This window comes from Stenella coeruleoalba (genome assembly GCF_951394435.1).
Source record: "Stenella coeruleoalba genome assembly, chromosome: 15".
Classification (NCBI taxonomy): Eukaryota; Metazoa; Chordata; class Mammalia; order Artiodactyla; family Delphinidae; genus Stenella; species Stenella coeruleoalba.
The window spans coordinates 84,999,325-85,026,576 of record NC_137161.1 but is presented as its reverse complement, the minus strand read 5'-3'; the positions used below and the strand labels follow the sequence as shown (position 1 = coordinate 85,026,576).

At 61.2% G+C, this 27,252-nt stretch overlaps 1 protein-coding gene across 1 annotated transcript in view; it reads left to right on the top strand.

Annotated features, from left to right (window-relative positions):
• The window catches only part of SDK1 (sidekick cell adhesion molecule 1), an 816,979-nt gene that overhangs the window by 746,717 nt on the left and 43,010 nt on the right, over positions 1-27,252 (top strand). Inside the window, exons 32-36 of the mRNA XM_079943718.1 lie at positions 1,619-1,689; positions 9,213-9,348; positions 10,601-10,660; positions 12,675-12,776; positions 26,609-26,724. Of these exons, the coding sequence (XP_079799844.1) occupies positions 1,619-1,689; positions 9,213-9,348; positions 10,601-10,660; positions 12,675-12,776; positions 26,609-26,724 (485 nt within the window). The remainder of the gene's footprint in view (positions 1-1,618; positions 1,690-9,212; positions 9,349-10,600; positions 10,661-12,674; positions 12,777-26,608; positions 26,725-27,252) is intronic.

Here is a 27,252-nt window from a genome sequence, read left to right as displayed (position 1 = left end):
CCCTTCCAGCTCTTCAGGGTCACGCAGAGACTATTTGCAACAGAGCAGAAGCCACCAGGGCCCCCTGGTGGTCCTGACCGGGGACATGCCGCCGAGCTCATGGGAGGCTGCAGTCCCAGCTGAGCTCCCGGGGAGGAGGGGCGGGACCTGGCCCTGGAGAAACTGAGGTTGTGGCTCCCGCTTTAATCCCACGTTTAACACAACCAAGGTTCCACTTCAGCTAAGCACTGATTGTTAGAAGAAAGAAAATGCAGCACGCTGGTTTGGGGGGGAGTCTCTGAGAAGGACTGTGGAAGCAGGACGCCTCCCCCAGCCTCCCTCCGCCCCTCACGGGCTCAGTCAGAAGAGGGCCTCTCTCACCCCTTTCATATTCAGATCACTCCTTTGGATGCGTTTATCGTGTCATCTTCCTTTTCGGAGATCTGTGATCTCTCTTTGCCCTGGAACAGCCTTGTGTTGTCATTGCATCGTCTCAAGTCCAGCTCGCGGCAGAGGCTGACTCCAGGGGTGGGCAGCCTTGTGCTGGGGGAGGGGCCTGGGAGCCTGTGGATGGCTTGCTAATAAACGTTTCCTTATAACAGTGTTTAGGGTACTGAGACCGCCCCGTAATAGTAATCTTGTGTGATCAGGAAAGCTGGACCAGGGTCTTAAGATAGAACAGCAGGAGGTCGAGGGCGCAGGGTAGAGAGCTGTCCCTGGGCGGGACGGGGAGGCCTGACAGGTGCAGGGGAGACTCACAGAGCAGAGACCCGGGGCCACGTCGGGACAGTGTGCCAGACACACCCTGGGCGGGGCGGGGCGGGGCGGGGCGGGGCGAGCTCCTCGGTCATTGTGCTCAAAGCCCACTTCTGAACCTCAACTGTGTGTCGGGTGTCAGGATGTCCCAGCGGGGCAGCCGTAAGGAGGCCAGTCCGACTGCTGAGACAGGGCCGCACAGGCCCAGCGGGAGCAGAGGTGGGGAAGGGCTGTCAGGAAGGCCTGCTGGCATGGCAGGCACTCCAGAGAGCAGGGCGGGGCTGTGGGCAGGGGTCAAACCGACCTTGTCCCCCAGGGAGTAGAGCAGAGCCACCACCGAGACCCAGACCAGGGCAGGCGTCCCTCCGGCCCCCAGAAGCCAGCCTCCGTCCCTGACAGTCACGTCCGTGTTTAAAGCCAAGGGCACCGTGGCCTGGCTTGATCACTCAACCTGTTCGGGAGTCGCTCTGACCTGAGGACCTCGAAACACTGATGCTCCCCCTCTGGGGGAGGGGAGGCCCCTGGGGAGATCTGGGAAGCGCAGGGGCTCCGCGGGCACCTCCTCTGGTGTGAGCAGCTCCCCGTGGAGAGACCCAGACTCGCGTGTCTGTCTTGGGGGTCCGCCTGGGGGGGAAGGTCAGGGACGTGAGCTGTGATCGCCCGACCAGGATTAGGTTCCTTGTCTCCTGGACACAGGCTGGCGGGTGGAGGCAGGGCATCCCCAGGGAAGAGGGGGGCTGGATGCTGGCTGGCCAGCTTTCCCTGGCTCTCGGGGGCTGGGCCCAGCCCTGCCTCCTGACCGGGGCGGGAGAGAGCTGTGGCCCAGGCAGCCGCGGGGCACAGGCAGAGCCGCCTAATCCTTGCCTTCTTTCTCGTGTTGCAGTTCCGGGAGAGCCTCCGAGCTCTGTCTCTGTGACGCCGCACACCACCTCGTCTGTTCTGATCCAGTGGCAGGTAAGGGCCCCAGCACCCCACGGCGTTTGGTAAACCGTTCATGCGACCGCGTGGTCAGCCGGCACCTGCCGGGTCCCGGATCGGGGTGGAGTGGGACAAAGGGGACACGCCGGTCGGGCTTGCACACTGTGCGGGGACATGGTGAGTGTAACTTCCAAGACGGGAGATGCAGGACTGTCGTGGCAGGCGTAATGGACTCGTGCCCAGCGCACTGAGGGGACCAGCAGGATGGCAAGGGGGGTGCCCAGAGCGCAGACGGACTGAGCTTTGGAGAAGGATGCAGACGGAGCAAGGCTTCTGTGGCAAGACTGGTTCGCGTCCTACTGGGTTATCGATGGTACAGGAATTATTTCCAACCAGACAAAACATCAACAGGATGACATGAATCTTTGTTAGTTCCAGGTCTTTAGTCAAACCAAGGAACCTTCTCCTAAATAATCAGATAGCCCTTGGTGAGCTGTTAGCAGTGCTCTAATACAACATTGAAAGGAACTGCTGCCCTCTCTGCCTTACTTCCACTTCTGGATCATTTTTGCCAACAGTGAGGTGCCTTGAGGGCAGAAATAATGAGGGGCAGAACCGCCAAGGAAGGCTGCCCTGCCCGAGGGCGAGCCCAGCGGAGGGCGAGGTATCCAGCCAGGGCATGGGGGGCTAATTCAGGAGCAGGGCTGGAGCTGGGCCGGGCAGGCACGCAGGCCCGTGGGCAGGGGCCAAGGGCAGTGATGAGCGTGGGCACAGCATCTGGCCAACAAGGGAAGTTCCTGAGTCCAGAATGGGGGCTGCCGTCCTGGGCGGGGGCAGTGCCTACAGCCAGCAGGCCGTGGCGAGGGCAGACAGAGGGCAGGCGCTGTGGTCTGGGTTCAGAGCCACGGGGAGCTGAGGTCTGCCTGGGAGTGGCCTCTGTGGGCTGGGGGTCCAGGGAGTGGTCTGTGCGGGCATGAGGGGCTCCCTCCGGGTCGACGATAATCGTCCAGGTAATGCCGGAATCACACCCAGAACCAGCGGGAACCAAGCACAAATGATGGTCTGGACGTGGCCTTGGAGAGTGGGGAGGGCTTATCCTGGCCGGGGGCACTGCGCCACCCCGGGAAGAAAGGGCGGGACAGAAAGGGGCAGGGAGCCCCGGGAGAGGACCAGGGAGCCCCAGGAGAGGACCAGGGAGCCCCGGGAGAGGACCGGGGCCTGGGCTCGGCCTGCAGGCCCCCGTGTGTCATGGCGTGACTCTGATCCCTGAGGCCTCTCGGGCTCCAGTTTCCTCCTGCATAAAAACAGGAGGTCAAAGGTGACCTCTGACGTCACCGCAAGGTCTCCGATCCAAGGCCCGTTAGACCTCCACAGCCCTGACTTCCATCAGGGTCCCAGGCACTTGTGTTTCCCGCCCTCCACTACCGTGATCCACCGAGAGCAGGCAGGTCCCTCGGGCTGTGCTGGACCCGGCCAGGTCTGTGCTTTGTCTGTAGGCGTGGGGCCTGTCTGTCCGGGGACTAGGTGGGCTTTTCTGCGAAGGCGGCGGCTCGGGGCTATGTCACCTCATTGCCTCCGAACACGTGGCTGTGGACGAGGTGCTGGCTGTCAGCCCGGCCATCCCGCCTCTGGCCACTGGGCCGCAAGCCCTCAGTTGTGGTTAGAACACTCTGTGGAGTGGCGAGAGCCGCGCCAAAGGCGCTCGGCGCGTGTGTGTGTCCGCTGTCGCCCTGCAGACCCCAGCAGAACAAACTAATGCCAGGAAGCCTGCACAGGAGGTGGTCAGTATGATGCACTGTGGAAATAACTGCCCGTCAACTGCTGGGCAATTGAAGTATAATTAAAATTACGAGTAATTCACCAAATCAGAGTGAGCAGAACAAAGGAACTACGGTTAAATATAGATTTGCATTCCAGATGAAATGTTTCACCTGTAAACTTTTTTGTTTTTGTAATGTGTTTAAAAATGCAAACACTGCCTGTAATTTCAAGGCTGTTGACCCATTTGAATGGGCTTGTCTGTCAGATTTCATTCCCCTTAGTAGGATGATCAAACTGTGCCTTTCACGGGTCCAGCGCTGTTTGGAATCTAAGGATTTGCGTGTATGCTCTAGACAGTGGTGGCTTTGTGTCCACACTGAGTGCAGCTCATACTGGGCATCCACGTCTCTGAATTGATCCCAATGTTTAAGCTGGCTCTTCTGAAACCTCCGGCGGGTCACACAGTCTGTCACCCAAAGGCGTTTCCCCTCGTGTGGCTGCAGTGGATCAAAGAAAACGTCCTAAGGGACAGATCCCATCATGCACGATGGACTCGGGGGAGGGGGACTCAGCGCTGTACGGGACGCCTCCCTAAGAGGAGAGCTGCAGCTGCCTGGGCAGAGGGGGCAGGGCGGCCGGGCCGCTTCAGGACAGCTCTTGGCCTTCGTTGCTTTCCTCACCACGCGCTCTGTTGTCTGCAGAGGACCAGCTCCCGCTTGGAGGGCTGGGCGCCTTGAGGTGAGCAGGACACATTCCATTTAGTGCATTGAGCTCTACACGCCTTAGTGTGAAGCCAGCGGAGGGGAACAGCTGACTCAGGCCAGAGGGAGGTGGGAGGTGACAGGATGAACGGTCCTCCTGATCTCAGGGGGCCTCGGCCTGCGGCGGCCTGAAGCAGCATTTCAGTTCCCCGGCCAGAGATTGAAGTCAGGTTGCAACAGTGAGAGTCCTGAATCCTATAGCCACTAGACCAGTGGCCAGGGACAAGGCCCTGGCCCACCGGCTTTATAGAAATGAATCCCACAAAGAGATGGAAAGTTGTGAAACAAGTGAAGTGTTTATTAGGAGGAAAAAGGATATGTGTGAATAGACCCACACGGGTGGACTCAGAGAGAGAGTTGCGCCCTCGTGGTAGTTTGAATCACTTATATGGGGCATTTCTTCCGGGTTTCCTTCAGCCAGTCATCTTGCTTTGCCTGGTTCTGGGTCCGTGTTTGGTTTATCTCGGAGTCCTCCCGTGTGTGCGCGCGCATCTCTTAGCCAAGATGGATTCTAGTGAAGAGGCCTCTGGGAAGGTTGACATCACCTACTGTGGGGTGGCACCCCGTCCCTTTTGACCTCCGAGGGGCCTTTCTGCACATGTGTAGTCGGGGCAGGTCTCCTTGACCTCAGGAATGAGAACTACGTGGTCTCTTTATCTTTTATCCGGGCAGGGCTCAGCTTCTTTCTGCCCTTGTCCCCCCACAGGGGACACACGCCAGCTGCTCAGCCTGGGGCCCGTCTATCTCCTGCCTCACTCCCCCAGTAAAAGGCGGGGAGACGACTGTACAAGCATCACGCACAGCCAGAGCAAAGGCTGCTGGGCTTTGGTGCTACGTTTCAAGGGAAGGCACGACGGAGCCGGGTTCTCTAGGGCCTCCTGTGCTCCGCTGCACCATCGGGACTTAATCCCACAGGCGTCAGAGGGCATCCCTGTTCTGTGCTCCAGGAAACAGAAGTCATGGGAAGTCATGGTCTCAGGCCTCAGGACGACAGCAGCTGAGTTCCAGCTCTGTCTCATACTCGCCGTGAGGCCTCAGACTCCATGTGGACCCTCCCCACCCCAGACCTGCCTGGTCTGGGAAAGCCCGCTGCGCCGGCTCCAGCCCATCCCTGAGTGCTCGGCCAGGACTGAGGCTCGTGGTGGGAGTCCTGCCCCCTCCCCACCCGGGCCCTTCCCTCCGCTCAACGCTGCCGCCTACAAGACGCCCTCCCTCATCCTCCTGGCCGTCCCCAGCTCTTGGTTCCCTTCCCTTCCCACTCCGCCCGCTGGAGTGGGCCGTCAAGGCCAGGGCACGCTGACCAGCTCATCTGCATTTTAACGGGGGCTTCGAAAACTGAAGAACTGCGCTGGACCCCCAGAAAGCCTGCTGGTAGAATTTCTGACATGCAAAAGGCAGAGTGAAGGTGTTTTTAGAGGGGACCCCAGTCCCTTCAAGCGTCTGCCCGTGCAGATGGCTGATCCAGGATGAATCCAGCCAGAGGGGGTGTCGCCTTCACTTGAGCAAACCCAGCTCACCTCCACCAGTACTGACTAAGCACCCGCTGTGTCCCAGGCCTGGCAGGGCAGCTGTGGGAAGATAGAAACGAACTCGACACAGACAAGGCCCGGCCTCCACGGGCACGTGCTAAATCAGAAACCACAGGAACCGTGTCGTCAGGGCCAAGGGCTGGGAGAAAGGTCTGCATGTGCGAAGGGAGACTTCTGTTCAGAAACCCCCTAGACACCACCTAGGCCGGCTTCCACATGTAGCAGGTACAGGGTTGAGCCCCAGAGGTTGTGCACCAGCCTGAGCCTGCCCTGCAAGGCCATCGCAGAGCCAGGACTTGAACTGGTCCCACTGCTTCTGGAACTCTCTGTGGGTCACGTGGAGCTGCCCTACCGGGACCTCCCAGGACACCCAGAGTCGCAGAGGCCTCTCACCAATGACAGATGGTTTATTCCAAGCTCGAGGAATAGGAAGTGTGGTTACACCCTGTTCAGGATCCCGCGAAGGCAGGCAGGCCTCGTGCGTCGCCGTGGGTCACGAGAGCCTCACTAGTGAGGCCTTCAGAGAGGCCGCCCTCCAGGCTGTGCGACCACCTGCCCCTCCTCCCCGGGCTGGTACGGCTCCTGCTGGGAGGGCATCACGGGGGGCGCGGTTTCTGGTGTGGCCAGATGTGGACCTGCCCGCAGCTGCAGCAGGTGTGCCTGGGACCTGGGGCTCGGCCTCTCCTCACACCCCTGCCGCATCTTCTCCTCCTCGGCTGGAAGGGTTTGAGCCTGGGATTGGCAGCCTCCGTCCTTTCCCCCGTCCCCCACACCCCACCCCCCCAGGTGTGGACGCAGGCTGGGGACCGGGTGTTTGCCGCTGGTTCCAGAGCCACGTTTGGTCCCCAGGGAGGACGTTGTTATTTTCGCAAACTCCCAGCATCCTGCCTGTTTGATATTTTGGGTGAATTGAATCCAGTCCTTCCCATTCCTCCCAAGCTTCCCACTCCCTGAAAGTCAGGTGGGCGGAGCCTGGACAGGCTCCTCAAGGAGACGTGCTCGGGGCCATTGGCGGCTCCGCCGCGGCCCTCCTGGTGGCTCTCTGCCCCTGAGCTCACGCTGGGGTCTGTCGCCCCTCAGCCAGGAGGACTGTCGTTTGATTGGATTTGCTGGGCTCCTCCAACAAGATGGACACGCGTGGCGAGTCCACTCAAGTTTCCCAGGCACGCGTGTCTGTGTCTGATGGGGAAAATGACCTGCCGAGGTGCTTGTCATGAGGCGAGGACGTCACCGAGGACCCGGGAGGCACCGTGAGGACGTCAGGGCTGCAGCAGAGCCGCAGTGCAGCGCCCGGGCTCGAGGGAGCATGCGGCAGCTCTCGCTGGTGACAACGTGGTGACTCTGGCACGTACGTGAGCGTGTGCAGGGCCCCCTGTGTCTCGGGAACTACCCTTGCTGTCTGCGCTGTCCTGCTGGAGAGTTTGGGGAGCAGAGGAGCCTGCACTGTCCACATCCGCTTGGTTCCTGGGTTTGGGACTGAGTAGCAAGAAGTCACAGAGAAACAGACTCATCCGAACATCCAGGTCCTCGTGGCGCCTGGGTTCAGGGACCAGGATTGAAGGGTGAGAGTTTGGACAGCAAAGCAGGCGGGTGTCCTGGGGCTGCCGTGACAGGTCACCGCAAACTGGGCGCCTTAGCACAACAGGGATCTACGCTCCCACAGTTCTGAAGGCCAGAGTCCAAGATCAAGGTGTCGGTTAACTCTGAAGACACAGGGAGGCACCCTCCCTGCTCTCCCCAGCTTCTGGTGGCCACGGCAGTCCTTGGTGCTCCTTGGCTTCTAGACGCGTCCCTCCACCTTCTGCCTGTGCCTCCACATGACGGCCTCCCTGTGTCCAAATGTCCTCATCTTATAAGAATCTTTGGGTCTCTTTATAGTCTCAGCATTTGTCAGATAATTGCTAGATTGTATATTGCCTCTTAGAATGTGCTTTGTCTTCATGGATCCATCACGTTGAACGTTTAGGTGCCTGTGCGAATTAGCTATTATAACACCCGACGGCGTTCACGAGTCCTAAGTCTGCGATTGCGTTTGCAAGCAATTTTGCTGTCGGTGCCCTTCAAGCTGGAAGGCCGTCCTGTCGTCTTCGTGTCATTGGAAAGACCCAGAGAGGATTGGTTTAGGCGTTGGGTTTTTTTTTGGGGGGGGTGGGCGTGGGGGTTAGTCCCGCGCTTGTATTTGTGGGACTCAGGACTGCACACCTGCAAATGTTTGTGTAGCATCGATTTCCAGACGTGCACCTGTAACTGCTGGGTTAAAAGGCAAGTGCGTTAAAGACTTAGACAAATAAAACGGAGTTGCCTCCAAGAAGCCAGTCATTTCCTCAGGGCCTCCCTACCACCGTGTGACCGCTTCCTAACTTGATTACATCTGCAGAGACCCTGTTTCCAGACAAGGTCTCACGTCCACAGGTACCCGGGGTTAGGATGTCAGCATATCTCTTGGGGGGACACAGTTCAACCAACAACAGAGGGGCTTTCCTGCCAAAGCTGTGGCCTCCATTCAGGCACCAGGACGCTGTGTACCAAGGCGCAGTGGCATCACTTAGGCGGTGGCCTTGCAGAGTCACAGGAGTCCAGGGAGCGTCCCTGTCCCCGGGCAGGGCCTCGTGACCCCTCCAGCCAGGATCACGGGCGTGCTCTCGGCCCGTCTGTCTGCTCACAGTTTGGGAGGTTTGATCCTGTACTCGCTGAGGATCCCAGAGGGGAAACTGGACCCCGAAGCCCCTCAGACCGGGGTCGGTGCTGCGGCCTCACTGGGATTCCGTGTGGAACGAGACGACCTTTCTTCTCCTGACACATCTGTCAGCCACAGGGAAAGGGACAGCCGGCTGGGCCCTGCCTGACCAGGCGCTGCACCCAGTGTGGGTTTGCACGGGTCCTGGGCTTACACTCACGGGGCTCACATTCTCCCTCGAGCTAAGCCTCATCACCGAGCTACCCGTCACCTGGCTTCCACCGGGTTCTTAGGAGTCAGACGAGCCCCGCCGTCATGCTGACGCGGAAGAGGGAGGTGTGGGTTCCAGCCTGCGCCTGGGTCGGGCAGGGTGGGGGTGACCGGGCAGGCGGAGGGGTCGGTGAGGGTCCCAGTGAGACGGCCACAGCCTGGGTGGACAGAAGGGACAGGGACTGAGGGGACGGGGTGAGGCCAGCGGCGGACGATGCAGAGCCAGGCCACATCCCCGGTTCCCTTCAGGTCCTGGGTTGGCCCGCTACGGGCAGCGTCCTCGCCCGTCTGTGACCTGGGCCGTGGTCTCCGGCCTCAGCCCTGGGGCTCGGGGGTTTGGGCTGGACGTGGATGAGACGCCCGTGCCGCACTCCGGCCCCAGGAGCCCCAGGCTCCAGGGAAACAGCCGCACAGCGGGCTCTGTCCCCGGGTTCCCTCATCGGTGTGACACCTGCCTGTTTCCTTGCAAACAGCTGAGGGCCCTCCGTGTGGACTGGCAAATCCCTCCTAGCCAGGCGACCACACGTGGATCCAGGTCCCCTGACTGTGGTGTCTTTGCAGCCCCCGAGGGACGAGAGCCTGAACGGCCTCCTGCAGGGTTACAGGATCTACTACCGGGAGCTAGAGTACGAGGCGGCCTCGGCCACCGAGTCCAAGACGCTCAAGACCCCCTCCGCTCTGCGGGCCGAGCTCACAGGTGAGCCCTCTCCTCCCCCTGCACGGGCCCGGCAGCAGGGAGGTTCCTGTGACCACGGTGCATCCGCCCCCCAGGCCTGGGCCTCGGGGGCTGGAGGAGGTGCGGCTCTGCCCCCTCCCACCACCGGTGCGCACGGCCCAGGGCGTGGCGAGGTGCCGTGAGCAGAGGCCCCCGGCCGCTGGGGGACCGGGGAGGCTGCCCGGAGGAGGATCCATCTGCGGTGACTGTCGGGGTAAAAGGGTGTCACCGAGGATGTGACGGGAAGCGGGGTACGCAGGGCCCAGCACAGCTCGGTGCGGGTAGGCAAGCAGGGCGGCAGGGGCTCGGGTGGGCCAGGGGTCAGCCGGCCAGCGCAGGGCGTGTGCCGCGCGGGGCCGCCCCGAGTGGAGCAGGTTTGGGGTGCGCCGGGGCGGCTGCAGGGAGCCCCGGCTTCTGTCCCGGCTCATCTGTCTGCTCGCCTGCACCCCGCCAGACCCCTCCGCGGACCCTGGCAGTCCTTCCAGCAGCCGTTGAGGAAGCTCTGGAGCCGCTGGGCAGGCGCCGCGCTCCCCGCTCCTCTCTCTTCCTGGCGTCCCACACGCTGTCAGAGGACATACTTGAGCCTTAACCCCTGCGCGCCGGCGTCGGGGCGGCCGGCCGGGGAGCCGGGGCCTGCTCTGCCGGGGCCTGCTCGGGCCCGCGTCTCGGCGAGGCTCACGCGTGCTATGGGCAGCTCCCGTGCTCCCTCCCCAGCCCACCTTCTGGAGCCTCGGGGCTGCAGCTCGGCCCCGGCCCCGCCAGGAGGACTGGCTCAGTCGTGAGCCCCAGTGTCAGCGTCACCCTGGGTGTCCCTTGCTGATGTCCAGACCGCAGCGAGCGTCTCCCTGGGCTGTGTCACAAAGTCACATCCGTGGAATGAGAGGGTGCGGTGGGGTCTGCTCGTCCCCTTCAGCCCGGGGCTCTGAGCGCAGGTAGCCCGACGAGGCGTTGCCCGGGAGACGCCGACCTCCATCTCCCCCTGTGCTGCTTCCGCTACCTCGCGCCAGATGCGAACTTGAGCCGTTTAACCTGAGGGGTGAGCACACGCCACCCCCTCGCGGGCCGGGGGGCCTGGCAGGTTCTCCAGGCAGCGCGGGGGCCCCGGCGAGCGGACCCCACCACGCGGGGGGTGGAGAGACTTCCGGGCCAGGCCCCGGCTCCGCGCCCGCAGCCCGTCGCGCGAGAGCTGCTCCCTGTGCGCTGACCGCCTTTCTGCTCTGCTTGCCCCTCACAGCCCAGAGCAGCTTCCAGAGCGTGAACAGCAGCTCCACGTTAACGACATACGAGCTGATACGTAAGTGGCAGCGCCCTCAGCGGGAGCCGTGTGGCGGCGTGACCGCGAGCCGCCAGGCAGCGCCGCGTGGCCTCCCAGGGGCCCAGTGGAAGCGGCTTGGATTCGAGGCTCTCGTTTCTGGGGTTCCCCCTCAAACGCTGCCTCGCAGTATGCCGGAACCACCAGGGAGACAGGAAAGGAAACTTCTAGAAGCAGAGGCTGGGAGTGCGGGGTACCGGCAGCTGGTCTTCGAGTTTGGGACAGGAGGAAAGGCAGAGTGGGCAGATCTCCTCTCTGGCTCCTTGGACGTGTTTTCAAGCCCCTTTCTTGTTGTGGTAAAATACACGTAACACACGATTGCCGTCTTCACCATTTTTAAGGGTCCGGTTCGGGGGCGTTAAGCGCATTCACACTGTCGGGCAACCATCCCCACCGTCCGCCTCCAGAACTTTCTCATCTTCCCAGACAGACTCTGTCCCCGTGAAACACGGACGCCCCGTCCCCTCCCCCAGCCCTGGCCCCCACCCCCTACTTTCCATCTCTGTGACCCTGGCTCCTCCGGGGGGGACCTCACAGAAGTGGAATCGCACAGCGTTGGTCCCTCTGTGTCTGCTAGGTTCGCTTCTAGCTTCATCCGTGCTGTAGCGTCGGGGTCTCCTTCCTTCTCGAGGCTGAGGGACCGTCCACCGCATGCACACACCCCATTTATTTATCCACCCGCCCTCCATTCCTCTTTAACCAAACTGCTTCCCCTCGGATTCCTGTCTGGGGGTGGGTTTCAGCAACCAAGTGCAAGGCTAAGGGGCCCCAATGCGACTCACTTCAGCACAGAGAAGTGGCTGGATTAGAAAGAGGATAAGTGGGGGAGGGGGAGCCGGCCCTCCCCCGGCCCCAGGTGTGCGGGCACTGGCTGCCAGCCCGTGCCCTTTCATCCTGCCACCACCTGGGCCAGGTGACCAGCCTGGCAGCCGGGGCGGGGCTCACAGAGCTGTCCCACCTCCCCAGCGTCACCTCATCTGTCCATCTGTCGTGTGCTCGCTCACCCCCCCACCCACCGCCCCCTGGTTGTTTCTTTGTCTCTCTGCCAAGTCCCTCCTGGGCCGGGTGCTCCCCCAGATGTGACCTCCCCGAGCAGCCAGGTGCAGAGTCCAGTGCAGGCCTGGCCCCAGTGAGGAGGCTTCCCTCCCGGGGTCTCGTCCAGGCCCTCCAATCGTGGTTATGCAGTGCGGGAGGGGCGGCCCGACCACGCAGCAGCGTCCACTCTGGTGTGGCTCCGTGGATTCCCGGGGCCACACGAGTCCCGGGGTTGAGACGAAGCCACGCTGTTCGTCTGGCAGCACGGCTGGCCCACGTGGACAGAACCTTGACCATGAAATGTACACATATCGGCAAACCGAGGCCTTTGAGTTTTAATGGCCACGTCCTGGGAAGAAAATGACATGTGAATCCAGGCCCCGTAGCCAGGCACGAGCTCTGTACTAGCCAACATGGTGAGAGCAGCTGGCCTCTAAGCCAAAACATTCTGGAAGGTTCTCCCGTTGCGTGGCTTTCCCGAGGCCCCAGGTGCGTGCCGGACCACCTGGGTGCATGGTTCCTGCAAATCGTGCCTCCCAGCGAGCGGCTAGCTCAGCAGAGGTGCCGCGGATCCGACCTCCAGGCCCCCCCTTGAAGGTGGTCAAGGTTCTGCCTGCCCTACTGGGCCAGGGTCTCACTCCGTCGGTTCCTACGCTTACGGAGAGATTCTGGACCAAAAGGCAAGCCCGGGTCAGGCCCTGTATCCTAGCTTCTTTCCCTCAGAAGACGAGCCTGCTGCCGCCTTCCCCTGAGCGCAGGATGGGTTGCGTCTTTGCCTCACGAGTGTCACCAGTGCCGAGACAGAGGGTGGCAGGCCCCTCGCAGACCTCTCTCTGCAAGAAAGAGCTCTTCCCCCGCGTCTTCTCAAGGGGCACTGGTCCCTCAGCGTGGCTCATGGAGGGAGTTTTCTAAGAAAGGGAGGGGGTCCCGCCAGCTGACCCCTGTCCCCTGGCCCTTGCAGATCTGAAGAAATACCGGCGCTATGAAGTGGTCATGACAGCCTACAACGTCATCGGCGAGAGCCCGGCCAGCGCGCCCGTGGAGGTCTTCGTCGGCGAGGCCGGTAGGTCCCGCGTTTCCACCCCCAGCCCGGAGCTCAGGCGCCAGCAGCGTCCCCCTCGATGATGGTCATTTTGCTGGTGGGGCAGGAGGCTTCCGGTCATGGCTGGAAAGAGGCCGAGGGCTGGGTGTCCCGACGGGGACAGCGGCCAGGTCTTGCTTTTGAGATTCAGGGGTGTTTAACGTCTGGATTTATCAGGACCTGCTCTAGGGGAGCGATGCTGTCGCCTCCATGGGAACCTAGGTGTGCGGGAGCCTCCGTGTGTGGAGGGGGGATGTTTGTCAGCTGCCGTCTCTGGCTGGGCCCGGGCAGTGGCCCCGGCACTGAGTCAGGTCTCGAAAAGCCACGTGGATCCATGTTTGTACCCCTTTTAGGTAAGAGGTGACCCCTGGGTATGTTTCAAGGACCGTCCCTTCTGTGGGGCTAACCCACAGGGAGACGTCGTGTCCTGTGTGGAGGCCAGAGTGCGCCTGGCCCCAGCTGCCCTGCAGCGAGCTCTGCCGCCTGCCCTCTGGCCCACAGGGCGACCCCTCCCCCCGACGCCCACCGCCCCGCCGACGGCCGTCTCCTCTGAGCCTGGCAGCTGGCCTGAGGGCTCTGCTCAGATCTGCTGGTGCGGAGTTGGGAGGGTGAAGTATTCTTGGAATCCCTCTGTGGACAGAGACCCAGGCTTGCCGGAGGACACAGGGGTTCTGGTCACTCGGCCGGTGCACAGAACACATCAGGTGACCTTTTGCTATTTGGAGAGGTTATCGTCGTAAACCAATCAGCACTGAGGGCCTAACCTAGCAGGATTTTTCTGGAACGGTCCCACAGTATTTTCGTGTCAGCGAGGATAAACAAGTGCGCCACCAGGAGGTCGCGTCGGCCTCTACACAAAAGTCTGTCTGGGGGGAGGTGGAGGTTCCTTGGAGCAGGTGGGGCAGGGGCCAAGCGTTCCAGGAGGACATGGGCCTGGCCACAGAAGAGCCCACGCGGGCAGACGGGGGACGTGGCAGGGAGGGGACATTTCAGGGAGGGGACGTGGCGCGTGCCATCCGTCAGAGCAGGAGCTCTGGGACCTCGCTGGGCATCAGTGCGGGCCTTCGTACCGCTGGGACCTCGCTGGGCATCAGTGCAGGCCTTCGTACCGCTGGGACCTCGCTGGGCATCAGTGCGGGCCTTCGTACCGCTGGGACCTCGCTGGGCATCAGTGCGGGCCTTCGTACCGCTGGGACCTCGCTGGGCATCAGTGCAGGCCTTCGTACCGCTGGGACCTCGCTGGGCATCAGTGCAGGCCTTCGTACCGCTGGGACCTCGCTGGGCATCAGTGCGGGCCTTCGTACCGCTGGGACCTCGCTGGGCATCACTGCGGGCCTTTGTACCGCTGGGACCTCGCTGGGCATCAGTGAGGACCTTCGTACCGCTGGGTTGAGGGGCGCACAGCCGTCCAGCTGTGACCTGCAGAGCTGACCTGCCCACCGCCAGCCTGCACTCCAGGGAAAGGACCCAGCCTGTGGGGGCCCAGGCACTCCAGACAGGGCCTCAGGCCCAGGACCAGAGCAGACGTCCAGAGAACAGGGCTGGAGCCTGGACGGGAGACCCGGCCGGCACTGGGGCCGCAGCCAGCCAGCGGGCGACCGTGGGGTGTGCGCAGTTCCTGGGTCTTGTTTGTTGTTTGTTTGTTTTGTGGTAAAGCACAGTTAACGTGAAACGTGCCGATCTCATCACTGGCAAGCGTCCAGCTCAGGGGCGTGAAGCACATTCACCTGTTGTGTGGCCACTGCCCGCTGTCTCCTCTGGGGTCCTTTATCTTCCCAAACAGGAGCCCCTCGCCCATCAGCAGACCCTTCCCTCTCCCCTCCCCCCCGCCCCGGACGACCTCTAATTTACTTTCTGTCTGTGAATTTGCCTAGTCTAGGTACTTCCTAGGCGTGGACTCCCCACATTCGTCCTGTGCACCCGCCTTCTCTCACTCAGCGTGTTTTCTTGGTTCATCCGTGTTGTAGCAGGCGTCAGACTCTGTTCCTTCTCATGCAGTAGGCATGTCCACTGTGGGCAGACATCCCATTTTCTTTACCTGTGGGCCCATCAGTGGACACCTGGGTTGTTTCCACCTCTCGGGTTTGTGGTGGAGCTGCTGTGAACGCGGGTGGACCAGGTGTTTTTCCCAAGTGCTGAGCTGAGGCTGAGCCCGTGTGGCCTGGCCATGATGCAGGGCGCTGGCCGCTCCCGCCCCCTCCACGGGGGCCCCTCTGCCAACACACACCTGCTCCCATGCTGACTCTCCCCGGGGCGGGGGTCGCGGAGGGGGATGGAAGGAGGCTGTCCATCGGCTCTGCCACCGCGGCGTGGGCGGCAGCCTCCAAACAGACTCCATCAGGAACACGGAAAGCAGGGGCCGGGGCACAGAGGCGGATGCTCCGCCCTCAGCGCGTTGCTCTGCCGTCTGTGTTTACGCTGCAGAGAATGTTCTGAAAGGAGGATTCCAGTACTTCCAGCGTGGCTGCCAGGTACCCTTTGCCCTCCCAGTCTCCGCCTCTCACAGCCCAAGGGCCCCTTATAATGGTTTCGTTCTGATGCCTAGCAGTGCTGCTAACCAGGCCTGCAGAAAATAAAGTTCGTTGGGGCCAATTTCCACTCACCTGGCCAGAGGCTTCATCATGTCGCAAACTGGTCGGCATGAAACACTCAGACTTGTGTGAAAACAGCCTGGAAACAACACGGTTTCCCGAGTTAGACTGCCCTGAGCCTCTGAGTGTCGGCTCGGCCGGTTTCCGGCTGTGTGATGTGGGGCCAGTTACTTCACCTCTCTGAGCCCTGGCCCTGAGGACCGTGGTGCAGAGGGGAAAGCTGTGGGCTAGGAGTGAGGAGACTGGGGTCCTTGTCCCAACTCTGCCCCCAACTTGCCTGTCCCACCTGCAGGATAAATGTCCAGGACACGCCTGGACTGGTCAGTCAGTAAGTGGTGAGTGAATGACTGAGATCCTGTGTGGTTACTGGATTGGTCTGGCCCATCTACAGAACAATGAGAGGTTGAGAGTTAATGATCTTTGGGTCCCCTCCAGTCCAAATATGTAATATTTAAATCCTTTTAACCTCAGAGAGAAAGCGTAATCTTTAGGAAATTTCTCATTGAGATTGATTTCTGAGTCCAGGCATTTCAAATTGGTAAAAATAATACATTAGAAAGAACTCCAGTTTGCAAGAGATAGAAACCCAAACAGCTTAAACTGAAAGAATCAATTATCAATTCACATAACAGAAGAGTTGAAGAGCCTGGGTACAGCTTCAGGCATGGCTGGATCCAGCACCCTAACAGGCTGGTCCCACGTCCCCTCTTGGTTCCACTCTCCTCTCAGCTCACTCCTGTCTGGGGCGGGCTCTTCATCAAGGTGGCCCTGTAGCTTCAGGCGGCAGAAAGAGAGTTTCCTTTTTCTACGGTGCCTCCAGTGGCAGTCCACTGGCCCCCGTTAGCCTGCCTTACGCGCCCATCTGCTGCAGCCAATGGCCTGAGGTCCCAAAGCCAGGGGATGATGTCATCTCTACCTGGACCACATGGACCTAATGGGAGGAAGGATCCCCAGATCCCCAGGGGAGATCTGGATGCTGCAGCCAGAAGGGGACTGGGTGTTTGCTCAGCTGTCAGTGCGGCACTCATGGCAGAGTTTTCCAAGGGGCCAGAGCTGCTTCTGGGAGATGTGTCTGTGGGTTCCTCAGCAGGACTGCTGTGCCAGTCACCCCCGCCCCCGCCCCTGTGAAACCTCCAGGTTCTCGGGGTTCTACAGCTGAAAGGAGCCCATATCCTGGCCTTCAGGACACTTACTACTGGAGGACAGGCCCCACCTTCAGGATAAGGCTGCCCTCCTGCCTGGGACACGTCTGTGTTTCCAGACCTCCCAGGCTGCTCCCCCGGAACATACGCCATCCCACCCACACCGCGCTGCATCTGCCCGGAACCCCTGCTCTTCACTCCAGTCCCTGGAAGACCCTCCAGTCTTCCGCTCAGCCCACCTTTCAGGCCAGCCCCTCAAGGCCTGGCCGCCCTGTCCCCGGCCTGGGCAGAACTAGGGACCCTTCTGCTCCGGAACACGCCACCCGTTCTGCTCTCTGCACCTCCTGTCTGTGATGCAAAGACCCCTCTGATTCACCCCAGTGTCCAGGGTGCTCGGGGCTTTCTGGTTGCCTGGAGCACTGCAAACACTGTAATGTTGGGGGAGTGAAGGTGGGGGAGAGCAGATTTGGACAGGAAGGAGGGGAGCCACGCAGCCTGCCCGACCCCCCGGGTCCCGGGGAGGGGAGGGGAGACCCCTGAGGGAGGAGAGCCCCCGGGGACCGGGGAGGTGAGGGGAGACCCCAAAGGGAGGACTCCTGCCTGAGGCGCCTACAGCCCCAGCTCCCGCCTGCCCTGCAGCCTCTGCCCTTTCAGGGGGCCTGGTGGCTGAGAATCCCCAGGGGCTCTGACACCACGAGGGGCCCTGACAGCGGCAGAGCAGACCCAGCCCCTCCTACCAAAGCCTGAGGCTCTGACCTGACGCCCATACACACCTGACGTTCACAGACTGTCGCGGGACCAGGGCTGCGGGTCTGGGGTGTAGGGAGGGGGAGCTCCGCACAGCCCAGCAAAGCGTGCGTGGGCTCCGTGGCCCGGTGTGCGGCCGCGTGGCTGCGTCGGGCTCCAGCTCTCACTGGACACACGGGAAGAGGGGTCCGGGGGCCACGGCGGGCTGCTAGTGGGGGTGCCTGTGTGCGAGCCTCACAGGGAAACAGCCTTGCTCCAGAGGGGGAGACCCAGGCCAGTCTCGGCCATCACCTTCCTGCTGTGGGAAGTAACCATCACAAAGGTCCCCATGCAGGGACTTTGGCATTGCGCCGGCCTGTCTCTCCCTTTGCATCTCTTGCTGGAGTCGGTGGGTCCCTCGGTGCAGGTCTGAGCCACAGCCTGCAGTTTCCTTGTGTTGTTCTGTGATCCCAGATGTCCCAACAGCTCAGCCCTGATTAGACCCGGGGCCAAGGTCCGCCCTGTCCCTGACCCAACAGGAGGAAGAACGTTGTCGGTTCTTCAGTGAAGGAGCCAGGGCTCGCTCTGCGTCCAGTGGGCCGTGCCCGTGAAAGCTCAGGTCGGCGGTGGAGCGTCTGCAGCCCCCGACCCGGGGCCACGGGGCCCGGAGGTGGAGTGGGTGCAGAGTTTGCCCGTCCCCTCGCCCTGCCGGGGAGAATAGCAAGATACCACTGGGCCTTTGCCGCCCCTCCGGGCTCTCTCCCCTGCACCCCTGACCCCAGGATGCCTGCTCTGAGGCCCGCGTGGGGAAGGAGACAACGAGCCCAGCGTCCGCGTTGGTTTTCAAGCGCCCTGCAAGCGCAGTGGGGGCGGGGTAACAGGAGCAGATGCGCCGAGAACTCGGGGTGCCCCCAGGACTAGGCCAGTAGAGCAGTCAGACGCGGCCCGGGGGGCGGGGAAGAGGGAAAGCGGCCGGCCCTGCGAGCGCCTCGTTAACGCTGGGACAGAGGGCGGGGCAGGGCCCCCCGGGGTGAGCGGGCCCCCAGGCCCCTCCTCTGGAGCCACCCTCCACCCGTCCTCCATGCCCCGCTGGACTGACCCTTCCTGGGCCCGAACCCCATCCCGTCGCTTTTCCGGTTCCTCCCCTCAGTGCATCCCCGTGTCTGTAGGGAAGCACGATGTGCTCCCGAGAGGGGCCCATGGGAGCCTCCGGCCCCGCCCCAGTCTGCTCCTCAGCAGCACCTCAGCTGCACCAGGCCCACCCTGCATTCTTCCCGCCACGGTGGGGTCAGCCCCTCCCCCAAACCCGGGCATCCGTCTCACCCCCCCCGGCTCCCCACGTCGCCCTGCCTGGGTTCCGGCCTTCCCTAGCAGGCACGGGAGCCCAGGAAGCACTGGTAGAGAAATTACACTATTCATAACTTTATTTCCATCAATGTAGGAAGGTTATAGAGAACATTCTAACGCGTAGCTCTTTACTTGGAAAGGATCGCAAACGCCACACCATTCGGAGTCCACGTCCTCGGCCGGAGCCTCCAGAGAACCCCGCGGTTCACCCGGCCGGTGGCTCGCAGCCCACCCCTCGCTAGGCCCCTGAAGGCGGGGAGACCCCAGTCCTGCCCTGGACGAGGGCGCCCTCTGGGCAGAAGGGAAGTGGCCTCCCATGGGTCCTGGAAGGGGCTGAGGCCATGCAGGGTCAAGCCACACGGGGCGGGCCTCTGGGTGTCACAGAGCTCGGGGCGGACAGGAGCGGGGCTGCAGCTGAGCTTCGCAGGCAGAGTGGACGCTGGATCGTCCACGCCAAGGAGGCACCGCCTCCATGTGGGCAGCTAGGGAGACGGCCACCCAGGGTCGGTATTGACGCCGCCCGCTGGGCTCCAGACGTGCCGTGACCCCGTGTCTCACCCCAAACACTGGCCCAGCTCTTGCCTCTCCTTCCCAGTCAAGCTCTTCGTGAGAGAACCTGCTTGCTTTCGTTTGTCTTATGTTGTTTAACTTGGGGAAATGAGGGAAGTTTCAAGTAGACAGACTAGGACACAGAGGCTGAGCGCTCGACCACCAGGCACCACGACCATCTTCCCCCGTCTCGCCACCCACCTGCGTCTCTGTTCCCCTGTTCTCAGACACGTGTCTGGCCCTTTATGGAAAGCTTCCCAACTCTGCCCTTGGGAAGTAGCTTGGGCCCTAGAGTCAGCAGACCCAAGTTCAAATCCAGTCCGTCCTGGGACAAGTGACTTAACTCCTCTAAGCCTCAGTTTTCTAAGGGGGAAAATGAGAATAAGATCCTTTCCCTACAGCTTGAATTTTGTGAATACAAACCACGTGGGATGCAGTTGGTTAATTAGGGGCCGTGAGTTGCGTTATGCGGACCAGGTCGGCTACAATACGGTCGTGGTCTGTCAGGACCTGGATCTTGCCGTGATGGGAAACTCACTCTACAGGCAAAGAGGAAAAAAAGAAAACCCACCACAGTCGCAAGCAACGTAGCTGGTTTGCTTGAGTGGCTTCTAACTTTGCGTCTTACGACGGCGGTAGCAGTGATGAAGCTGATAAGATGGTGTGAGCGGTGGTGATGATGGGAAAGCAAAGGTCATTGCTGGATGAAACCAAATGCTGGATTTGCTCGCCACTAACCTTTATCACGGAAACATCTGTAGGAAAAATGTGCTTGTTCTTATGAGTCTGGAGCTCTCTGGCCTCCACCTCCTTTCAGATTGAAACCACTGTTTTTTTTTAAATACCCTTTGGACACTCGGAGTCCTAGGGCTGCCGCTGCCTGGTCCGCAGCTGGAGCACCCCTAATTCTGTCCACACGTGTGAATGTGCTCTGTCAGAGCTAAGAGCCCTCGTTAACTCACCCCGTCCTTGGTCCGAGGCACCTGTAATCAGAACCGCTCCAGCTCCTGCACTGCTCCAGAGCTCTGCAGTTCTGCCAGGATGTCCAGCAGTGGAAAGGCCGGGAGCTTACCCTAGATTTCCTGTGCAAACTCATGGGGCCAAGGCCACAGCTGGGTCTGGGCTGGTTAAGAGGACATGTTGACCTTAACAGAGGGTGTTTCGCTGGAGCACCGTGAAATCCTGCATTTACAACAGGGGCCGCACCAAACTCCAGCCAGCCTCTGGCAGCCCAGAGCGTGCAGTCTGGCCTTGAGCTGGGTGCTTTCCCTGAGGAGCTCGCATTGGTCAGGGTGTATTAATCATCTGCTGCTGGGTAACAAATTGTCCCAACATAGCTGCTCAGACAGCACACACCTGCTACCTCGCAGAGTCTGTGGGTCAGGAATCCAGGCTCAACTTAGCTGGGTCCTCTACCTTGGGCTCTCACAAGGTGTCGCCAGGCCTGCAGCGCTGTCCAAGGGCTTGACCAGGGAGGGCCCCTTTCTGAGCTCACGGGTGCTTGTGCACAGGACCCCGTTTCCTGGGCTGATGGGCAGAGGCCTCCCCGAGGTCCTCGCCTGGCCACCTCTCCGTGGAGCGTCACCATACGGGCTGGCTTCCTTAGAGGGAGCTGGGGGGGGGGGGCGAGAGGAGCCAGGAGGGAGCACCAGCAGGAGGGGCAGCTCAGGCTCCCTGACCTGCCTGCAGGAGACTGCCCACCCCACCGCGTCTGCCATATCCTATGTGTCAGAAGGATCGCGTGAGGCTGTGAGCACCAGGAGTGGGGTCCCTGGAGCTGCGACCAGGATCCATGGTGACACACCTGGGCTGCTCTCGGTTCATACGGGAACCACCAGGGAGACGGACATCTACACGCGTCAGCATGTGGTGACTCGATTACCTACCGTCTCTACAGGGACAGAGCCCGCACAGAGCAGTGCCCTAGGTGCCCAGCGCCCAGATAAGCCCTCGGGCGATTATCAGGACAGAGAAGTCACCTCGGGGACGAGCTTGGGGCCACCACGCCCCCCTGGCCGGGCCTTGCTCTGCTCTCACGCCACCCATTTCGTTTCAGCTCGAAAACCCTTTACGTCTGGTATTTTCTCCAATCTTACGAACAATGGAACTGCAGCGCAGAGATTGAGCAGGTCCCAAGTCCCACCAGCTGAGCCCAGACCTTAAACTCGCCAGCCAGGGCTCCTTCCACAGCCTCCCAGCTATGTTTTCTGTAGCCTGGAGTACATGGCATTGAGTTTTTTGAAAATAGTTTTTGTGACCAGTTTGCTGACTCTTCTTGCTAAGCTTCCTTGGAGTTGTTTTTGGTCCTGGCTCAGCAGTGAGGTGATGGACGACAGGCTGGGGGCTGGAGCTCGGAGGGGAGGACGGCAGCAGCGGGGAGACGTGCTGGTCCGAGGGGGCTGCTCCAGGAACCCAGGCACGGCACGTGGGGCCGAATTCCCTGCCCCCACTACCCATCCCCCCCACCCACTACCCCTGCCCTGGCCCCAGGAATTCCCCTGGGAGGGAGGGAGGGAGCGAGGCTCAGAGCCAGGCTGCCTGGGTTTGTACGGCCAGATCCACACGGTTGCTGAATGTGTGGCCTCGGGCAGGTTCCCGGATCTCTCTGGGCCTTAGTGTTTCCATCTGTGTAATGGGCAGTGACTTGTACCCACCTCCCCAGGTTATGAGGATGAAGTGAGGCCAGATGAAGGGTTTGCAAGAGATGCCTGAGCCCCTGGTATGAAGGGCGCTCCATCGATATCGGCCTCAGCGCTGTTCACACCCCACTGACGGGTCCCTGCGTTAACCGGAAGTTAAAGCAGACGTTAGCACCACTGTATTTGTCTCCACGAGTCCTGGGGGTGCTGGAGAAGTGGGGGCTGTCGGTTGAGAGAAGGGTGGTGCGTGTCCCTCACGTGCGTTACAGATTTATCAGATATGATCTCACCTTGTCTGTCGTAATCTCTGTTAAAAATTCCTTTGTAATGTCAGTGGAAATGCTCATTTACGGACCTGACTTCCTGCGGGCGGGGCTCACAGCTGCCCGGCGTCCTGGGTGACTGGGCATTGGACGTCCCGTTTGGTGGCAGCAGTGACTCACAGCCTTCTTCTGGAGGAGGGGCTGCACGCCTGCCCGGACGTGGCTCCTTCCTGGATCCTAGCGATCTGCCCCTCCTTCCTTCCTGGGCCGAGTCGCTGCTTGTCCCTCGGGGCGAAGTCCCGCCACCCATGCAAACCTCCTTTATGGACTGAGGGGGCCCAGAGGCCACACAGTTACCCACACCTGGAGTCCCTCCCCGCCGGTTATCCCTGCTTAGGGGAACAGATGTGTTGGCAAAGTTTGCTGAGAAGGTGAAAATACATTTGAGAATTGTTTCCTACTCACTTTTTTTTTTTTTTTTTTTTTTTTTTGCGGTACGCGGGCCTCTCACTGCTGTGGCCTCTCCCGTTGCGGAGCACAGGCTCCGGACGCGCAGGCTCAGCGGCCATGGCTCACGGGCCCAGCTGCTCCACGGCATGTGGGATCTTCCCGGACCGGGGCACGAACCTGCGTCTCCTGCATCGGCAGGCGGACTCTCAACCACTGCACCACCAGGGAAGCCCCTCCTACTCATTTTGACAGGAAATGAGAAACAGTGTTTGACCAGAGAAATGTTGGTATAATTAAAGTGAACTGATGAATGTACAATCTTTTAAAGATCACATAAAGAAATTCTTATTTCCTTATATTAAAACATTAACAATGATCCTCAGGTTATCAGTTAAAAACTTGCTCTACCCAAGTAATAAATCACGGGCTTACAAAGAGGGAAAGTCAAAACCGAGCGTGGTCTGGCCTGGTCCAGCAGCAGCAGTTCCAGCCCCCAGACGCCCGTCAGTCGTGACGCCGGCAGCCGCCCCGCCCCGCAGCTCTCCACTGCTCCATCCCCGCCTCCCTGGCCCACGGCCCCGTGTGAAATCCCCCCCATTCCTGAAGAGCCAGCTGGGTGTTCTGTTTCCAGGAAGGCCCCACGTCCCCCAGCCACGACGGTGACCCGTCGTGGCCCTTTGACCCTGTCCTCACATTCTGCCTGGTGCCGTGACTGCTGTGAATTATGTCTCCTGTTGAACCTGTCCTGCGCATCCTCGTGTCCACCCACCCCGCGAGCTAAGCCGAGGGCCTGGTCGATGTTCAGGAAAACGTCAGCGAAGTTGCTCCGTGGCGACAAATCACCCCCGAGTCTCGGCACCTGAAATGCCCCCGTGTTTCCTCTCGCGCGTCCCTGTCCTTCACGGTCAGCTATGTCTCTTGTGCTCCCAGACACAGATGGGGATCTGGGGGCCCCGCTGGGCTGGGGGTGGGGAGAGGTCGGCGCCGTGGAACGCTCTGGAAGCTCCTGCTGGGAAGTGCCCTGCATGTAACTACTGCTCCCCCGTCGTCGGCCAGGCCGGTGTCGGAGGCACGCAGCTCCCTCGGGGGGGAATGTCTGCGGGGTGGGTGGGCGCCCCCCGCCGCGCCACGGGGGCAGAGTGAGCGGGCGAGCGGGGGCCGGATGGTGAACAGTCCCACCCGAGCAACTGACAAGCCCCTGCCCTCCAGCCTCAACTGTTTACCAAATGCCTTTGAGGCGTTGTTTCCTCTCCTTGCCGTGGTTTCAGCACACGGGTGCCTGTCCAGCTGCCTCCCTGGAGCAGAGGTTCTGAAAGGTTGACGTGAGCCCAGGGCCGCCCAGGGTCTGCAGGACGCAGAGCCAGCAGCCCGTGGGCCAGTGCTCCCTGTCAGCAGGAAGTCTGCACCGGGTCAGGGCAGCCACCGTGTATCCCTGATGCCTGGTGGCCACGTCGGGGCCGAGCGAGCCGGCCAAAGTGCTGCCCTCGCTGCTCCGTGGGTCCCGCCCGCCGAGTCCAGCCCACAGCACCCAGCTGTGCAGGGCCTCTCCCAGCGCTCAGCCAGAATCCCAGAAGATTCCAGAAATCGCTGGGATTCCACTACTGCTGTCAGGTGCAAGGAGCCGCCAGAAGTCCAGGAAGCTTCTCTATCACTGCCCTGCCCGGACCTCTCTCCGGGGCTGGGGTGGCGGGAGCGATCCCTCAAGGCCGGTGGGTGACAGCTGTGGGAAAGCGTCGTCTGCCTGGGCCGAGACGCCGGATGGAGAGAATCTCCGCTCTGTGCCCTAACCCTGCACCCGCCCTCCAGCGCTGTCCGTGGGCCATCTGCGTATCAGCAAACGCCAGGGACTGCCAGGCCAGGCCAGCGTGCTTTTAAAAACGAATTTCATGCCTTTTAACACAGCATTCTGAGCCGATGTTCGCGAGCGCCGTACTCCACAAATGCTAAGGTTGGAGAACAAGGGGCTCGCGATCCACCAGACGCTCCATCGGTTTCCAAACTGAGCACCTTCCTGACAGGAAAGGATTGCGCTGGGGGTGTAGACAGACGGCCTTCCTGCACGTCAGGGGCTCCCGTCAGGGTGGAGACCCTGAGGATCTCAGGAACCAGAAAAATAAGTCCTGAAACTGGCGTGCTCCGCTCGGTGTTCACCTGGGTTTCTCCCTCCCCTGCTGTGTTAGCATCACAAGAGGCCTTGTCACCTGCAGCATTCTTCTGGCAGGAAGGGGCTGTGCTGTAGGACAGCTGGGGGGCATGGAGACCGCTCAGCCTGGGGACAGCAGCACCTGGGGCTCAGCTGCCCAGGACGGCACCGGGGGTGGCGGTGGAGGGAGGCTTTGTCCAGCCCGTGTCGACCCCAGAGCCGTCGTGGGCCCTGGGCTTGGCTGTGCTTGGAGAGGGAAACTTGGGGGACTGGGGCGGCCACGCACAGATGGTCCTAACCCGCCACCAGGGTAATGGCTGTGCTCCATTTTGCCTTTCGCGTTTTAATCGTACGACAGTAGTTTTGTGATAGAGTCGCCCACGGCAAACACGCAGAAGACATTAACTTTATTTATGTTTTGGATTATTAATGTGGCTGTTAAAATTCCTCCGGTTAGTTTTGATTGAATTGTTTTTTTGTGCGATTCTGTTGTTTAATGGGGCGGTAAATAAGCATTTCTGATGATGAGGCCGAGCGTCTGTCGCAGCCACCTGGTGGGGGCTATTAACATTTCCATTAGCGGCGGGGTGGGCAGTGACAATACAGGAGCCGCGCGGTTAGAGCAGAATAAACAGTCGGTGTCAGGCTGAGTGGGCGTTAATTACTATTTTATTCTGCACTGGTGGTGGGGAAGCAGGGAGGGGAAGAAGCGGGGGAGGGGCGCCTCAAGGAGGTCATCCTCTCCCCAGGAGGCCTCTCCAGAGAGACTGTGAGCTGGGCGGTCTCCCTCCGGCGCTGACCGCTGACGCGTGGTCCTTTCCATTCATGGCCCTAAATAGACTCGAGTCAAGAGGCAGCGCCCTGGCCGCAGGCAGGGCCGTGGAACGTGAGGGTGCTGGGTTGGCGCCCTGGCCCTGCAGCAATGTCCCCAACAGCTCCGCGGAGCTCCCCAGGGTCCAGCCCAGCGTGAAGTTCACTGGGGGAGGAGTCACCCAGGTGGGAGGAAGGAGTAGCTCCTGGGAGGCAGAGGACAGACGGGCCAGAGGGGAGAAATGTCCCCAAATGTACACGTGCGTCCTCCGCGTCATTCCCAACTTACCCGCGGCTGCCTGCAAGGCCACGAGGCCACGGCCATGGCGCCCTGTCAGTCACCTTTCACCTTTGATCTGCACAGTGTGGCCCTGCTGACACCAACACAGCACCCGGGGGCCCTCGGGGTTGGGAGGGAAGGAGTGGGACCGGGTCCTCCTGGGGGGCGCGCAGCTGTGGCCTCTGTGCTCCGTCCCTGAGAAGGGGCAGCCCCGGGTCTGCAGACATCAGCTCCACCTGGAGCACGGCTTCCTACCCAGGATCCGGGACTCGTGGTGGGAACACAGATGCCTTTCTTTATTTATTTTTGGCCGCGAGGCCTGTGGGATCGTAGTTCCCTGACCAGGGATCGAACCCAGGCCCTCAGCAGTGAAAGCGCAGAGTCCTAACCACTGGGCCGCCAGGGAGCTCCCATAAATGCCTTTATATTCTCCGAGTTCCACCTGGAACTGAGCATCTCCCTCAGTTATGAATGTGGCGACGTACCAGTGCCGCATCCCTGGGGCCTGGGACTCTCTCAGCAGCAGGGCCCCCGGGTGTGCCCCCGGGTGTGCCCCCGTCCTGGCGAGGTTGGAGGTTGCTGCGCCGTCTCTGCTCATCCCACCTGACCTCAGAGGTGTCGCGCGAGCAGCTCCTAAGCCTGGCTTCAGGGCTCAGTCACAAGCACAAGCACGTGGGTTACCGTGTCACACCTTCGTTTCCCAAGCTCTGCTGTGTCTCGATATAATCGGTTTTCTTTGGGATTCTCCAGGTTTTATTTCATGCATTTAAAGGCGCGGTTCTGAGGAGGGTGTGTGGTCATGCTGGCAGACAAGCTGTGTGGTCCAGGGCAGGGTCTCGGGACTTCTCAGCGGACCCCGCTGCTCTCTCCGCAGCCCCGGCCATGGCTCCGCAGCACGTGCAGGTGAACCCACTCACGGCCAGCCAGCTGGAGGTCACGTGGGAGCCGCCGCCGCCCGAGAGCCAGAACGGAAACATCCAGGGCTACAAGGCAAGGCGCCCTCTCGCCTGGTTTGCCTCTTCCTTCCAGGTCACTTGCGGGCCAGGGTCGGTGGCCTGAATCCCCAGATCTCCCGAGGGCTCCGCTGGGACCCTGGCCGCTTCTGCTTCCCGTCCTGACTCAGGCCGACAGACCCTCGGCCCCCAGCCGGGCGGCTGGAACGGGCTCAGCCTGACCTTGCCTCTGGCCTGGGAGAGCGGAGCCCAGTTCCCCGCGCGACCAGCAGCGCCTCCCGCCCCCTGCACCCCCTCTGGGAGTCTCCACCGCCTTTGCCGACAGTAAAAGGGAAGCCCTCAGGAGAACAGGTTCCCCCCGCGCCAAGCCCTGCCCTGGGTCCGAGTCTCTTGTTCGGTAGGTCCAGGATGGGGTCCAAGGATTTGCGTGCTCCTGGGAACCTCACTTTGAGAACCCTTACACTGCACTGTCATGATTCCACGTTCAATATCCCAGAGGGGGGATCCAAGAAAGGCAGCAGCCCGTTGCAGTCCGAGCATCAGGTGATGAACAATGGCACAGAGT